The sequence below is a fragment of the Eschscholzia californica genome, unplaced genomic scaffold (genome assembly GCF_041429995.1).
Source record: "Eschscholzia californica isolate CP2 unplaced genomic scaffold, dmEscCali1.0.p SCAF_3, whole genome shotgun sequence".
In the NCBI taxonomy this organism is placed as follows: domain Eukaryota; kingdom Viridiplantae; phylum Streptophyta; class Magnoliopsida; order Ranunculales; family Papaveraceae; genus Eschscholzia; species Eschscholzia californica.
The window spans coordinates 9,385,793-9,402,551 of record NW_028238420.1 but is presented as its reverse complement, the minus strand read 5'-3'; the positions used below and the strand labels follow the sequence as shown (position 1 = coordinate 9,402,551).

At 37.5% G+C, this 16,759-nt stretch overlaps 1 protein-coding gene and 1 long non-coding RNA gene across 2 annotated transcripts; one reads left to right on the top strand and one right to left on the bottom strand.

The window, feature by feature from the left end:
- Positions 1-621: 621 nt before the first annotated feature.
- Positions 622-3,323, bottom strand: LOC147548234 (uncharacterized). The gene is made up of 3 exons (XR_015238407.1): positions 3,130-3,323; positions 2,759-2,855; positions 622-1,977 (listed from the first exon to the last, which is right to left on the bottom strand). It is a non-coding gene; the product is annotated as an uncharacterized LOC147548234 (long non-coding RNA).
- A 9,900-nt stretch (positions 3,324-13,223) lies between these two features.
- On the top strand, positions 13,224-15,798 carry LOC147548233 (protein C2-DOMAIN ABA-RELATED 4-like). Its single transcript, XM_086667827.1, has 4 exons — positions 13,224-13,706; positions 13,822-13,917; positions 14,923-15,208; positions 15,444-15,798. Exons 1-4 carry the CDS (start codon positions 13,569-13,571, stop codon positions 15,638-15,640), a joined length of 717 nt encoding a protein of 238 aa, XP_086523953.1. The 5' UTR covers positions 13,224-13,568; the 3' UTR covers positions 15,641-15,798.
- Positions 15,799-16,759: the final 961 nt, after the last annotated feature.

The window sequence follows — 16,759 nt, the reverse complement described above, 5'->3', positions numbered from 1 at the left end:
GTTGTTTGTCCTAATCACCTTTAGATGTCTATGTTGTTGTCCTAGTCATCTTATATAAACATTAATTATGCCCTAGTCACATTGATGTGATTTGTATAATAGACTAGGGTATAGCCCGTGCCTTCGGCACAAAAACTTTTGTCAAGTACTTTACCTGAACTGAGCAAATATAGCTGCATCATCGTTTTAGATTAATGAAACTACATCAGAAATCAATCTCGAATTACCAAATCTTCTCTAAATAAAGCCACAGAAACAACAATTTACGAAATGTAAGTACAAAACAAATTACAAAAAACAATTATGTTTATCTTTATAAATAAAATAAGAGGTTGCTCAAGGATTGATTTCTTGATTAACTTCCAATAAAGTGAGTATGAATATGGTTATAGCATAAATGAAGATATTTTAGTGTCATACTCTAAACCAAACTTAAACTACGCAACTAATAACATGGAAAAAAACAATAAGGAGAAATGTATATGCGACCCATCCAAGTTCAGATTTCGTGAACCCTCTGTCTATGCCCTTCGAAGCTCTTTCAAATTATTATCACTGTGAATAGGAAATCAAATGTTAAAGCCAAAGAAAATAAAAGGATGAACTTGTAAAGCCAAAGAAAATAAAAGGAGATGAAATATATATAATTCAAATTCACCCAATAAGCATATGCCTCTTAGTGTCACAAACTACAAATGACCTGCAAAATGAATTAAAGCGTTGTATACCATATAATTTGACACATTTTGTTTCTCAATGACACAACATTGCAAATTTATAATGGGTATAAACATGCCATAATTCAATTTCAGAAAACATAGGAGGTTGAGAAGAAAATTTACATGAGTTACAGAAGATCAAATCCACTTCAAATTTACACCAAAATATTTGAAGACAATCAAATCGTTCAAATCAGATATGGGGGCAGATTGTAACAACTGGAAGTTTGTTTGCTTTACGATTTTTGTGCATATCTTCTAATTTATCAACTATCTCTAACTTTTAACTTGCCTTTGAGCTGCGTAAGACATATATAATTATAATGCTATATGGAATCTAATAAGTAATAAAATATCATCCATATTCCCTCTCTTCATAACTCTTCAAATGCACGTTCTCTTTCTTCAACCATATTTTCAACAAATATCCTTTTTCGTGTTCAATAAAATATTAAACAAACTGAAAACACTAAAATAGATCAAAAACAAAATGGAAGACATAGAAACAGAAAAAGACAATTGGGTGTTTGCACTTCCTCAAATTAATATATTATATATACCTTTGCATCGGCCAATAACCCAAGAAGGGAAAAATCTTGATTCAACAAGCCAATGATAGTGATCTCATTGTAGATATCCAAAGCCTACATTTTGAACACAAAGTATCTCTTCCAGTGCTGCAATGTAATAAATCATCAAAGACACCTTCCTTAAAGAAACATAACAGAGTTTAAATATGAACTAACGAAGTCGCTTGCAGACAACAGTTGTTACATAAATTCGGAGATTTTTCGAACAGGATCAAAAAATAATTTCTATAAACGATGACCAAGTAGAGTTCACGCAAGGGAATGGGTAGTATGAGCTTGAGTGCAGGATATAAAAATATTGGTATTGTTCCATTATTAGAATGGATCACAAGTCAAAGATGAAAATGGTGGAGGTTATGTAATATAAGCATGGCTAAAATATGTTCAAACGTAGCTCCACACAGAGATTTGATAACCATTTTAAGAACTCTGATCGAATGTGAAGAGAATATTTAACTATGGTCAACATTTCATATCATACCTAGACATATGAGAAGAGACCCTTTACCACATCTAATTGGATGAGTTTTTGTCTCTTCACCTGTAAATCTAAAGGCAATGGAACTCCAAGAAAAGTATGTGGATGCTAATTTACTTACAGAGAGTTTAAAGGCTGAAAGGAATTAATTACTTTGAGCTTCCATGGTGTTGAAATCGATATGCCACAGCTACACCAACAATAAATAACTTCACAAAAACTATATCCGATTTCAGATTGTTCGAGAGAACGACAACATTGGGTCAGTGATAATTTACATCTAACATTAGTATTTCAAATTAATCAAAATGGATGTAAAAACTTTGGCAAAACAACTTTTCCAACTATATACTTGTGTTTTTTAACCGCAAAAAGTAAGCCATAATCATAATTGAAATGCCCGTTTCTTTATCAATGTTTTAGACATCATCACTGTCTTTTCTATGAAAGATGATGTTCTTGGGTTCCTGCCTAATCTTCTAACTATCGATCTGAAAAGTTCTCCTCTAATTCATTTTTCACCATTCTCGCAAAACTATCTACCTTGAAAGTTTATGACAGACTAAGATCGTTTAAATCTAGTGGAAGAATAAAAGGAAAAGATACAAAGTGCAAACCTTTGTGTTAAGTGTGAGTTGAAGGAAGCAAAAGAAGAAGCTATTAACACCAATAGTATGAGAGTAAATCAACATCAAAATACAACTAAATCTGTGTGAATCAAATAAGTAAAAGTCTATATTTGAGAATTAATATTAACATGTCAACAAGAAGAATACAATCTACAATATCTTTTTTTTGGAACTAATACAATCTACAATCTATGAAGGACACTAATTAACATATCGGTATATCACGTGGGACTGTCAAGGGCCCTAGTCTCTGAAATGGCAGCTTCCTGATAAGCAACTCAGTACTCACACTTAACACAAGAATCATAATCAAAAGCAACAACTTTTCAAGACAGGAATTACCTAAGAGTGACAGTTCCACGGCGGTACCGATGAGGCTTCTTCACTCCACCAGTAGAGGGGGTTGATTTAGGAAGATTTGGGGACGAAATTGAAACTCCTGAAATTCAAAATCTACTTAATCATGTGGAAAAATACAGAAAACCTAAATTTTCCCTTGTAATTTAGGTTGATTTACGATGAGGCTTCTTCAATACACTTAATCATAACTGGAATTTAACCAAAATAGATCAAAGTACTGTAGAGAATACAAAACACCTAGATTTTCCCTTGTAATAAGTTACGAAGAACAAAATTTCCTATTGTAATAAGTTATGAATAACATAATTTCCAATTGTAAAACCTAAAGAGGGAAAGAGAGATAGTAGTAAGACCTTCACACGGCCATGATCTATTTCCAAATAAACCCACGATTCAGCTATCGATTTCAGTGAGAGAGAACCAGAATATGAGAGATTTTAAAGCACGATTCATGATCGATTTGTAGTTTGTAACGTCCCAAGAAGGCACGATTTCTTCCACCAAATCTTGAAAATTTATATAGCCATAAATTTTCTAACGTCCCAACAAGTGAAGAAGATACAACTCAATAGGTTCTTTTACTGGGATAACGCCATCCCAGATTGAAGGTTTTATTTACCTTCTTCGTTTGGGGGTGATTAAATTAGGGTGGGTAACGGATTTAAGGGTGTCAATCTTATCAAAAACACAACGGACGACCGAATTTGTGTTTCGGCTTGTCCAAGTCAGCACAAAACATTGTGTTTTGTTATATAAACTAGGTATAGCCCGGGCATGTTCTTTTCATATACATCGCAAATTTTATACAATTATACAACTCAAATATTGTTGGCCATAACACATGAAAACTTAAAAGAAGAATAAAAACATATTTGTTTAAAGACCAAATCTAGCGTACAATCAAATATAACATAGAAGTAACTAACGCTTCACGAACTATGAAATAGTCAGATGACATATATGAGTTTAGCAGGTCATACCATGGTAGAGGTTAAGGACTAAATTTATATCGACAATAATAATCATCATAACTGGAATTTCATATGGTCTATCCCTACTGTTCCTCGGATCAAAATGTTCATATGGAAAGTTTGTAACAAAGCGCTACCGTGTTAGAGAAAGAATAGGAAAATATATTGACAATAATATTCTTTGTCCTAATTGCACGCATACTGAATCTATTGAACATGCTTTATTACATTGCGCGATGGCGAAAAACATATGGTTTAAATACAATATCATTTCTGAAAATATAACGTCTATTTCTGACTGGATCTTCTCGTGGGAAGAAAATGCTCATCTTAGCTACATTGCAAATAATATCCACTTTCGATTATATTATGGATTTTATGGAAAGTGAGGTGTGATCACTGTTTCCAGCATGAAATCAACGATCTCGATAAGATCATAAAAATGATTGAAAATTTCCCAAAAATAAAAAACAAAAGCAAGGAAATAATTCAAAATTCAAATGAAAAATGGCAGCCTCCGCCTCAAAATTATATTAAGATGAATGTAGACGCTTCCTTTATCAATCTAACATCCAATATGGGAATCAGTTTTATTGTCCAATGCAGAATCGAAATTCATGGAAGCAAATGTTAAATCTTCTAGAGCCAGAAATAGCGAAGAAGGAGAAGCAATGGCGATTTTGTTCGGTCTTGAATGGGCAAAAGCCAACAACCACAAGAAGATAATAATCGAAAGCGACAACATCAATCTTATCAAACATCTCAAAAATAAACGACACTCGATACACTGGCAATCACTAATACAATGTTCGGAGAATCAAGGAAAGCAGGAGAGAATTTGAAGAGGTCAAATTTCAGTACACAAGGAGGAATCTCAACTCCAGTGCAGACACTTTAGCTAAATGGGCGCGAAAGAAGAATGCTAGTAAAGTATGGAAAAATGTGCCTTGTATGTTAGTTAATAAGTATCGTAATAACTTTGTGATTTAATTAATAAAAGCTAGTTCAACAAAAAAAAAAACCTAAATGACCGAGTGATGCAATTGTTTTCAATTTGGTTTATCTTCGCAATAATGGTGCTTTCGTCTAGAAATGATTCAAATATACAGAACCTTAATTTACTACCAATCTCAACAATCTTATTCCTTGTAGTCTTTTGCAAAGATGACAATGGAACTTTCCCGGTATGAATTTTGTTAATCTTGCGGTAACCCTGAAACAATAACTTGGGGGACATCTAAAAGTGGGTTAAAGTTCTCAAACACAGTACCGACCCAAATATTAGAGATATTATTAGACCCTTCAACAAAAAAAACCCAAATATTAGAGATATTATTTAGGTAAGTTAATTATCTCACATTGTACTTCATCATCTGCGGATTAATCTTCTTCAACAAATTGTTAATGGTAGATGTTGTCCACGGATTAAGACAGTTAGTTTGAAGCTCAACATGTTCGTCAACGTGGATCTACAAAAGACAATTCAAAGGGGTAGTCATGAAGCTAACAACAAATATGAACGTACAATATCATCGAATCTTCAAATATTTTAGAATTTTCAGCTTGGAAACAATATACATCTACATTATCAGTATCCTCCTTCGACGATCCTTAATATTTTAGAATAGTCTGACGAACTTGGTAAGTAATATGAACTTCTGAACAACGATCCTTAAACTCTAATGCTTGAAAATGAATGCTCAGAAATGCAAAAAACTAATGATTTGTTTGCTGAATTCTCATGGTATTTATAGGGGTATTGCCACCACTTCGTATGGGTGCCTATAGATGAATGGATGCTTCCCAACAGTCATATTTGACTGTTGGTTTTCGGATGCCATATTGACCGTCAGATTTTAACGGATCTATCTTAAGAGCGCCAAATATCCTGACCGTCAGATCATATCTATGATGACGACGTACGTGCGAAGTGCAAAGTGCGTGCGGGCGCCTCTAAAGCGCCCAATGCGCCCTAAACGCCCATTCGCCCACGCCGCGCGTGCGCGTGCGTGATGCGTGGTTTGCGTGGTGCAAACCACGCCAACCATCCCATCATCCCAACCAATCTATTATTAGTAACATAAGGAAAAGTCTATATAAGGAAGTAGAACTTTCCTTATTTTTCCAATATGTTATAACTAAAAGTCGCGGAAGCTATCGAACCTATCCTATAAATTGATCCGACTACGAAAATTAATCGAAAAGCTAAGCCAAAACTAAATATGCAAGCAGAATTTAACGAGGTTCGGCTTTAAAGCCTACGTCCTCGGGCGAACAAGAAATCTTTATTGAAGGATAGATGAAGACGACTCACACAACCCGCAAGTTCGTCCCAAGATGGTACCGTATAGAAATTAACCTTCTATACTAAATCTTCGACGACCGAGAAATTTAACACCCTCAAAAACTATGAACAAAATTTCTCTCTCATTTGCTCTCTCTCTCTAGCTCTCTAAAGAAGAATTGTTGTTGAGTAGTTTTTGGTGATGATTAGAAGCACTCAAGACCACCTATTTATATAATAATATAAGCCGACCTAACCTCCTCAAATCAAATCGCCTAAGCTACAAATTGGGAACCAATTTCCAATTGAAACCGCCTACTTGGAAACCGCCTTTAATTTGAGCCAATTTGCAAAACCGCCATTAATCAATGCCAATTGCAAAACCGCCTCCAACTCCAAGAAACCGCCACTTACAATTCTCCACCTCGTACACAATTTGATATACTTCAAATTTTGGACGAACACCAGGATACTCCTTGTAAGATATATCTGCTTCTTGTAACTTCATCCGACTGCACCATATGACCATGGCTGTCTACGTACCCTTTTACAGGATCAAGCCTACCGTAGTTCTACCAATCCTTCACATAAAGTTTATCTTGTCGCCATTACGCCCTTTCGGGCAACTTAACACGAGTTGATTTGTAGCAATTCCAAGAAATGTTGAAACTTGCTACACATCACCACTTTAGTCAACATGTCCGCGGGATTCTCATCTGTGTGTACCTTCATGAGTGAAACATCACCTTCCTCTATGACATCTCGTACGAAGTGATACCTGACATCGATATGCTTAGTACAAGCATGATGAACCTGATTCTTCGCCAAGTGGATCGCACTTTGACTATCACACCATACCTCTACGCACTCCTGCTTAATCCCTAGATCATCCAGAAGACCCCACAACCACAATGCTTCCTTCACACCCTCATCCATAGCCATATACTCTGCCTCCGTAGTAGATAACGCAACTGTAGGTTGTAACATCGATCGCCAACTAACTGGAGCACCATGTACCCTAAATACATAACCAGTAGTAGATCGTCTTCTATCTAGATCGCCAGCATAATCTGAGTCAACATAACCGCTTACCTAACATGTGTCTCCACCAAAGCACAAACCCGTATCAACGGTACCCTTCAAGTACCTTAAGACCCACTTCACAGCTTCCCAATGTGTTTTCCCCGGATTTGCCATAAACCTACTAACCACATTGACCGCTTGTGAAATATCCGGACGAGTACACACCATAGCGTACATTAAACTGCCAACTGCACTAGCATACGGTACACGATCCATATGATCCTTCTCCACCGTAGTAGCGGGAGATTGTCTTCCCGAGAGCCTGAAGTGTGGTGCCAAAGGTGTTGACACCACCTTCGCATTCTGCATCTCGAACCGAGAAACTACTCGTTCGATGTAACCTTTCTGATTCAAGTACAGTTTCTTACTTGACCGCTCTCTCTTAATCTCCATTCCTAGTATCTTCTTTGCAGCGCCCATGTCTTTCATCTCAAACTCTTGACTGAGTTGAGATTTCAACTTATCTATCTCCACCATGCTTCGAGAAGCAATAAGCATGTCATCCACATACAAAAGGAGATAAATAAAGTCACCTTCGCGAAGCTTCTTGATGTATACACAACAATCATAGTCACTTCTGCGAAAACCATGCTTTAGCATGAAAAAATCAAATCGTTTGTACCATTGGCGAGGGGATTGTTTCAATCCGTAAAGAGATTTCCTCAAACGACATACTTGATTTTCTTTGCCCTCAACCTTGTATCCCTCAGGTTGAGCCATATAAATTTCTTCTTCCAAATCACCGTGCAAGAAGGCGGTTTTAACATCGAGTTGTTCCAGCTCAAGATCCCTGTGAGCAACAATACTCAATAGCACCCGAATAGAAGTATGTTTCACGACCGGTGAGAAAATCTCATTGTAGTCGACCCCTTCTTTCTGTGCATAACCCTTGGCCACTAGTCTTGCCTTATACCTTGTACCCTTGATCTCGAAAGAATCCTCTTTCTTCTTGTACACCCATTTACAACCAATAACAGACTTACCTTCGGGCAATGGGACAACCTCCCATGTCTTGTTCTTGTGAAGAGACTCCATCTCTTCTTCCATAGCAACCAATCAACTCTCTCTTTCCTCCGCGGTAATAGCTTGTTTGAAGGTGACCGGCTCGTCGTCTTCCACCGAGAGTGCATATTCAACCAGATTTGCCTGCCCGTAATGCCTAAAAGGTTTGTCTGACCCTAACCTCTGTACCGGCTTATATAACCATTTCGGCCTAGTGTGTACCGAAACATCCTGCTGTTGTTGTTGTAAAACTTGTGTACCTTCCCCTTGAACCTCCTCATGATCGGGTTCATCAATTTTTTCATCCTGAGTATTATCCTGATGCTCCACCTGATCATGATTCCTAGAAACCCGTTGGTCTTCGGCTTCTACTTCCACTACTTGAGCTTTAGTAGACCCAACATCACCACAACTAGGCACCGTAGCTTTCGCCATAGCTATAATAGATGACTCATCAAACACCACATCTTTGCTTATTACAAACTTCTTGTCTTCCGTACACCATAGCCGATAACCCTTGACTCCTGTAGCATATCCTAAGAAAATTGCCTTCTTTGCTCTATTGTCAAGTTTGTTACCTTTAACATGGTAATAGGCCGTACAACCGAAAACCTTAAGTCTCCCGTAATCTGCATGTTCACCTGACCACACCTCGTAAGGTATGTCGCCATCTAAAGAAGAATGTGGAGACTTGTTCACAATATAACAAGCTGTAGCAACAGATTCTGCCCACCATTCTACGCCTAATCCCGAATTGGAGCGCATACATCTAGCCTTCTCAAGTAGTGTACGGTTCAATCTCTCTGCGACTCCATTCTGTTGAGGTGTGTTTACTACTGTCCAGTGCCTCACAATGCCTTCCTGATTACAAAATTTCTTGAATGCCCCATCCTGTACTCGGTCCCATTATCCGACCTTAACGTCTTCAGCTTTCGACCAGTTTTGTTCTCAACCATTGCTTTCCACACCAGGAATGTGTTGAATACCTCATTCTTATGATTCAGAAAATAAAGCCAGACAAATCTCGAATGATCATCAACGAATGTAACAAAATACCTGGAACCACCCTTGGAAGGTAAGTTTGCCGGTCCCCAGACATCGGTGTGTACGTAGTCTAACACCTTTTTTCTCCTGTGCTTGCTTGTATAGAACGTCACCCTGTGTGCCTTCCCGAACACACAATGCTCACAAAACTCCATGCAAGGCTTCTTCATGTCCTTCAACAAGCCTTTCCCGCACATCAAAGATAGACCCTTTTCTGACATATGCCCAAGGCACATATGCCAAAGCCTCGTACTAGCCGTTGGATCCCTTCCACTGATTCCTACTGCTTCATCTCTCGTAATTGTTGTCCCCAAAAGTTTGTATAAATTTCCGTAACGAGTACCTCTCATTACCACCAAAGAACCCTTATAGACTTTTATGGAGCCATTCTCTATAATTATCTTACAGCCGTTCCGCTCCAACACACCAAGGGAAATTAGATTTTTCCGCAAATCGGGTATGTGTCTTACGTCCGTCAATGTTCTCACCACTCCATCGTGCATCTTGATCCGTATTGTTCCGAGTCCCACAGTTTTACATATACTATCATCACCCAGTATAACTGTACCACCATCTATACTCCTATAGGTAGTAAACCACTCCCTATTTGGGCACATATGGTGTGACGCCCCTGAATCAAGCATCCACTTATCGAAGATCTTCTCAGACACCTCTGTCACCGAGAAACATTCGTCCGCCTCTTCTGACACATATCCCGCCTCTTGCATCTCTTGTTTCCCCTTGTATCCTTCGTTCTTTTGCTTCAACTTTCTCTTTGGACAAGCCGCTTTAAAGTGGCCAAGCTCACCACAACTAAAGCACGTTTTCTTGAAAGAGCCTCTAGATTTCCCGCCCTTTCCCTTTCCCCTTTCATTACTCCTCCCCCTTGTTACAAACAACCCTTGTGCTTGTTCCTTGTCTACTCCACCCGACGCCATACTGCTAGTAGCAACCTTACGAAGGTCATCCGCTAATAGCGAATTTCTCGTCTCTTCCATGCTTAGACTATCACCAACAAGCATCAAAGTTTGAACAAGGTTCTCATAGAATTTAGGCAATGAAAGTAACAATATGAGGGCTTGGTCCTCATCCTCAACCTTAACATCAATATCCTTCAAATCTGAGATAATCCTGTCAAACCTATTCACATATTCCTGAATAGAAGAACCCTCTTCCATTCTACATGTGAATAATTTGGATTTTAAGTAGACCCGATTCGTTAAAGTTTTCGTCATGAAGTTGCTTTCTAGCTTTAACCACACACTCGCCGCCGTTGTTTCTCCATCTACTAGGAACGCCACGTCCCTCTCAAGACACAACATAATGGTAGCCCGTGCTTCGAGATCTAACTCTTCCCAATCCTCATCTGACATATCTCCTGGTTTCTTTCTCGTCAACGTCTTGTGTAATTTCTGCGAGATTAACAGATTCTTCATCTGCATCCGCCAATAAGAAAAATCGTTTTTCCCATTGAACTTCTCTATCTCATATTTCCCTGCTTTGACCGTACCACTTCTCGATCGCATCTTCTTCTTCGTTCAATCTCAAACAAGGCTCTGATACCAATTGTTATAACTAAAAGTCGCGGAAGCTATCGAACCTATCCTAGAAATTGATCCGACTACGAAAATTAATCGAAAAGCTAAGCCAAAACTAAATATGCAAGCAGAATTTAACGAGGTTCGGCTTTAAAGCCTACGTCCTCGGGCGAACAAGAAATCTTTATTGAAGGATAGATGAAGACGACTCACACAACCCGCAAGTTCGTCCCAAGATGGTACCGTATAGAAATTAACCTTCTATACTAAATCTTCGACGACCGAGAAATTTAACACCGCTCAAAAACTATGAACAAAATTTCTCTCTCACTTGCTCTCTCTCTCTAGCTCTCTAAAGAAGAGTTGTTGTTGAGTAGTTTTTGGTGATGATTAGAAGCACTCAAGACCACCTATTTATATAATAATATAAGCCGACCTAACCTCCTCAAATCAAACCCCCTAAGCTACAAATTGGGAACCAATTTCCAATTGAAACCGCCTACTTGGAAACCGCCTTTAATTTGAGCCAATTTGCAAAACCGCCATTAATCAATGCCAATTGCAAAACCGCCTCCAACTCCAAGAAACCGCCACTTACACAATACGGTACTAATAATAAAACTACACGTTGTAGTTATCCCTATATTTTTCCGAAGTAAATCAATGATAACTCATTCATATGAAATCGGATTCTGACAAACTTTATGTCTAAATTCAAGAGCTCGACGAGACGAATCCAATGCAAGGCCGGCCCTGGCCCAAAGCGAGCAAAGCCTCGCTTTGGGCCACCCAACTTTAGGGGCCACATTTGGTTTCTTATACTTAGGTGCTTATAAAGAAAATGAATTAATCCAGGTCACAAACACATGGAAAGGATCACGTCCAATTCCAAGCCCCTTTCAATCCAAACTTTCTTACGGGCCCACCATTTCATTTGTGGTTCACGTGCAAGCCACTTTCACATTAGAAATGTTTAATTCAAATGTGGCCCCTAGTGTTATAACCATCTTTAGAATTTGGTCTTAATTGTGGTCAACTATAAAATTTGGTCCTCATGTTTATGTTTCGAGTTAAATTTACCCGTTACATTTTTCCAAATTATTTTCCTCATCATTTCTCTCTAGTCTAGTCATCTTCGCATCTAATAGTTGATTGTCAGCGTGAAGTGCATCTTGGTCATCTACCAATGAGTCACACACAACACACAATCTCTCACCACCACCTCTCTTCATACCTCTATCTTTCATCGCACTCTCACGCTTACTTCCTCACTTCTCCACCTTTATCTTCATGTATCTATGCTTCCCTTTCCTTCCCTCCATCCCACTTATTCTAGGGAACTCGGGAAGATACTCGGAAAAATCTCAAGGATAAGCCCTTTACAAAGGTTTCCAAGTTTGAGTTAATATACTTTTGAGGTATCAACTCATTGTGCAAATTCATGCAACTATTTTTTAACTTGACAATTTAACGTGTGGTTAAATCTTGCATAATATGTATGAGATTTCACAAACTATATTATGTTCAAAACCCTTGCAACTTTACATATTGATATATTCTTTTTCGTAAAACTGATAAATACTTTTCGAAGAAAAGTGCAAGGAGTATCGAAAAATAATACTTCTAGACTAAAAAATTCGGGGCCACATTTACTAAGTCCGCTTCGGGCCTCAGCAAACTCAGGGCCGGCCCTGATCCAATGGTCCATCCGGATCTTAATTTGGACAACGTTTGTTTGCCCAAATTGACAAAAAACAGATCCGGTTTCTACATAACAAACCTCTATATTTATAATTTTTTATTTGTGCCAGTCAACTCAACACTTTACGTTTTATATAATAGATACACCTCTACAACCACCATCATCTCCAACCCCAACGTCCACCATACCATGGCTTCCCCACTATCACCAAGCCATCGTCAGAGCTAAACCACCACGAACGTCACGTAATTACAACAACTCCACCATTACACGACCAAGACATGACTATAACCAATACATGAGTACAACCATCAGCACCACCACACCCACTAATAAGATGGGTGCCAATGCCAGTGTTGATCAGAGAAGATGATGGTGGTGGTGGTCGACGACGAAGGGAGAGTGGTCTTGGTCGATGAAACTGGTTAATGGTGAAGTTGATTATGACTAAGAAAGAAGAAGATAGTATTAATTCGGGAATTAAAATGTAAATAAAGGCATTTTCGTCATGATTCACATGGGCTCTTCGCATGCTTGAAACTTAACTCGTAGTTAATGTTCCGCATCCAAGTAGGAGTGTATATCAGTTGTTTCACACTCCCTTAATATAAAGTTGAGTCAAGGGTGGTATGCGAGCAATTGAGTAAGGGTCCAATATCAATTGATGGAAGTTTTTTTTTTTGATGGGAAATTGATGGAAGTTGAGTCAAGGGTGGCTAGCGAGAAAGGTGATGGATGAGAGAGAGAGAATATAATAAGGGCACACACAAAGGTGATGGATGAGAGAGAGAATATAATAAGGGCACACACAAAGGTGATGGATGAGAGAGAGAATATAATAAGGGCACACACACAATGGTGATGATGAGATTCAAGTTTCCCTCCAACTTTACCAGCCATCATAATTGAATTCCCCAACTAAAAAACTGTTTTCATTCACTTTGAGGAAAAATTCAACTTTGACATCAGAATATTTTTATATAAAAGAAAAAAAATATATAAAACACAAGTAAGACTAAATAAACTAGTATAGATATCTATATAAACAGGTATACAGAAAACTTCCAAAACACAGTCAACTCTCAAGAGATTAAAGAAACTTAAGTACCTCATCTCAAGGACAAGAAGAATAACAAGAAGAAAATATCAGCAAATTTTGATTAGAGATATGGGATCTGATTCAGGTTCTTCCTCAAAGACAGATCTATTGGGTATGCTTAAAATTCGAGTAATCAGAGGAATTAATCTTGCCATTCGTGATTCGAAAACTAGCGATCCTTATGTCGTTATCGAAATGGGTAAACAGGTCTGCTTTCAAATCCTTATCAAAATTTTATCTAATATTATATACTAGTATGAGATTATAATATTATCTTCTTACTAATCGAAATGATATTTTTTTTGTCGAACTTGGAATGCAGAAAGCTGAGACATGTGTGGTAAAGAAGAATGTAAATCCGGAGTGGAATGAAGATCTTACTCTTTGTGTTTCAGATCCAAATCTTATTGTCAGCCTTGTAAGTATTCTTCTACCCCAATAGTCATTCTCAAAGATAAATTTACTTCCCAATTGCAAGAATATTGCCTATAGGAATTGGAGTTTAGAGAAAAATTGCTTAGATCATAGCTTCATTTTATGCTTTAGATACATTTCCTTTTAATATCTAATTGGTAGCTATAACAATAGAGAATAGCCAAGGTATATATATAAACTAGATTCTTTCTTTCTTTTTGCATTTGTCCACGGATAAAAGAGGGACCCGGTCCTCAAACGAATAATAAAGCAAAAAATCCGATATATTAAGACGTTACAGAGCCATATCACTCCTAATTTGTCATCCTCGATAATCTCTTGAAGTTAACTCGGCACGTAACCATTTTGAAATTCAAGTATGTCTTACTGCGGTTTGATTTTTGGTTAGTCCGCTGCGCGATTTATACCTCTGTAAACATTTTTCATATTGCAATCATCAGATGAATTCGGAGTTTCGTTATTTCTGCAATGACCCTTCACCTCCGCCACACACCGCAGAGGTGTAATTCCTCGACCCGATAGTATGCACAGGTAGCTGTTGAGTCAGATACTATCAAAATCTTTCTACAAGCATGTCCAAGCTGAATTTCTAGTTTCTCCATAAACAGAGACTTTGTACGAGCCAAACAATACGAGCTAATAAGAGAACATCACCATAGCTGCTATTAGATATAGCACTGTATCCTGCCGAGTAACTATCATATGCTCCATCTATAATGAACTAGATTGACGTAGCCTTGTAGCAACTAATGATCTATGACCTTTCACTCATAGTTTAGTATGGGCGATTTACTTTCTGAAAAAATGACGATTCTGCCTAACTAAAAAAAATTTAGGAAAAATAACATATGCTCAATGTTGTTAAGAAGGCAAAAATGGCTATTACTCATGTGAAAATGAAATCTTCATTCGGCATGTTCTTTTATTTCATTTCAACTTTTTTTATGGCATTAAATTTTATCATCTCTTTTATTGTGTGACGGAGCAGGCAGTGTACGATAAAGACACGTTCAATCGCGATGACAAAATGGGTGTCGCTGAGTTTGGTGTAAAATCATTTGTAGATGCAGCAGATAACAATTGGGAAGGAATAGTGCCAAGTGGTACTGTTCTCACAAGAATCACTCCTCATGAGAATACTTACTTAGCTGAAGAGAGTTGTATTTTGTTTCATGATGGAAAAGTTACTCAAGATATGTGTCTCCAACTTAAAAATGTTGAATGTGGTTGTATTGTCCTTCAACTTCAGTGGATTGGCCTTCCTAGATCCCTAGGTATGTATCACAATCATGTTAACTTTATAAATTTACCTGAGGAACATATGAATCAGTACGATTAGGGTACGGAGGTGAATCTTTAGTTGTTAAATGTGTAGACCGATTCGTGGTTAAGGTGATCTATACTCGATGTACAGATTACCTTCATGAATTGGTAATTTTACATTTGTGTCCGATATAAATTAGAGTTGGTCTTACTTTGTAGCAAATCTAAAAACAGAAATTTTTACAGAAATATTAGAAGATGACGAGAAGAAAACAGAAAAGGAGAAAAAGAAGAAGAGAAAGAAGCAGATCAAGACAGCCACAAAAATTCTTAAATCGGTAATTCGAGCAGCAGCAGCAGCAGGAGGAGAAGGAGGAGGAGAAGGCGGAGAAGAAGCAGAGTCATCAGAAGAGTCGTCAGAAGAGTCATCAGAAGAAGAGTAAGTACTAAGTTTTTTTTTTATTTATTTAAAAACAAGTTATATTTTGTAAGTTATATTTTGTGAGGTTAAAACTCAATATTTGTATTTGTTTGGTTAAAAATCCTACTATTTGTATTTTATTTGGTAAAAAACCCAATACATTTTACAATCTTTTTGCAATTTTTCGCAATCCTTTTGCAATTAGTTGCAACCCTATTCCAAACCATTGCAACCCTCCTACAAACTGTTTGCAAGAACGGAAGAGTTTGCAATATTAATTTCGTTGATTTAGGAAGAAAATAAATGCTACTGTCGATGTCAAAATTTGTCAACCTAATATTAGTCAAAATAAAGAAGACTTGATGTTGGATCACGTTTTGATGATCGAATCTACTCTGATGATTCTCGCTACGATCAATCATGCTTCGCTTTTGTTCCTGAGAACCTGCAAGGAGCTCGAAAACTTCTCAACGCTCAAGACAGTCAGATTGTCGTTCCAGTTAAAAGATTGACTATTGAATGAACTGTTGAGTTCGTATGTTGTTCAAGGCGAGATGATGCCCTCTTATAGGCTGTTTTGGCTTACTGTTGATAGATGGTGATAATGAGGCGGTTAAGATTAACCGTGTTGGATTGAAACTATTATTTCGTAGTTAAGAGATTTAGTTTTCGAAAACTAATTTCAAATAAACCGAAAATTTAAGGTTTTCATCCATTGAAACTCTTTCAATTTCTATATGATTAATAATAAATCTCATTCAAACTAATCAAATTCATGTCCGAAAAACTTAATGAACATATTTATCTAACTAATCAAGTCCGAATCTAATTCGCCTAGTCAAAGTTAGTTTGTGCAAGAGGCTCTGACCCCACCGTACGTTGGGGTTTTCGTGTCACCTAGTGTTGTAAGCGGAATCTCAAACATCTATATGTTTAAATCACATGCATGAATTAAAGATGAACTAGAAACAGAAAGAAAAATACCTCTTCTCGCTTTCCTATCAAAGTAAATTCGTTGTCTTTTCCCGAAAACGAGAGCTTCAATCGTAGCTCCTCTACTTGAGAGACCCGAACAAGTTGACTTGATCTCCCTTCTTTAATGTCAATTAGGACCTTATTGAAGGTTGAGAAGAAAAACTCT

What these genes read in the sequence shown, in the direction of transcription:
- LOC147548233 (XM_086667827.1), top strand. Translation starts at nt 13,569, where the DNA reads ATGGGATCTGATTCAGGTTCTTCCTCAAAGACAGATCTATTGGGTATG. An exon ending in TTATCGAAATGGGTAAACAG is followed by an intron (nt 13,707 to 13,821) that starts GTCTGCTTTCAA and finishes CTTGGAATGCAG; the next exon opens with AAAGCTGAGACATGTGTGGT. An exon ending in TGGCCTTCCTAGATCCCTAG is followed by an intron (nt 15,209 to 15,443) that starts GTATGTATCACA and finishes AAATTTTTACAG; the next exon opens with AAATATTAGAAGATGACGAG.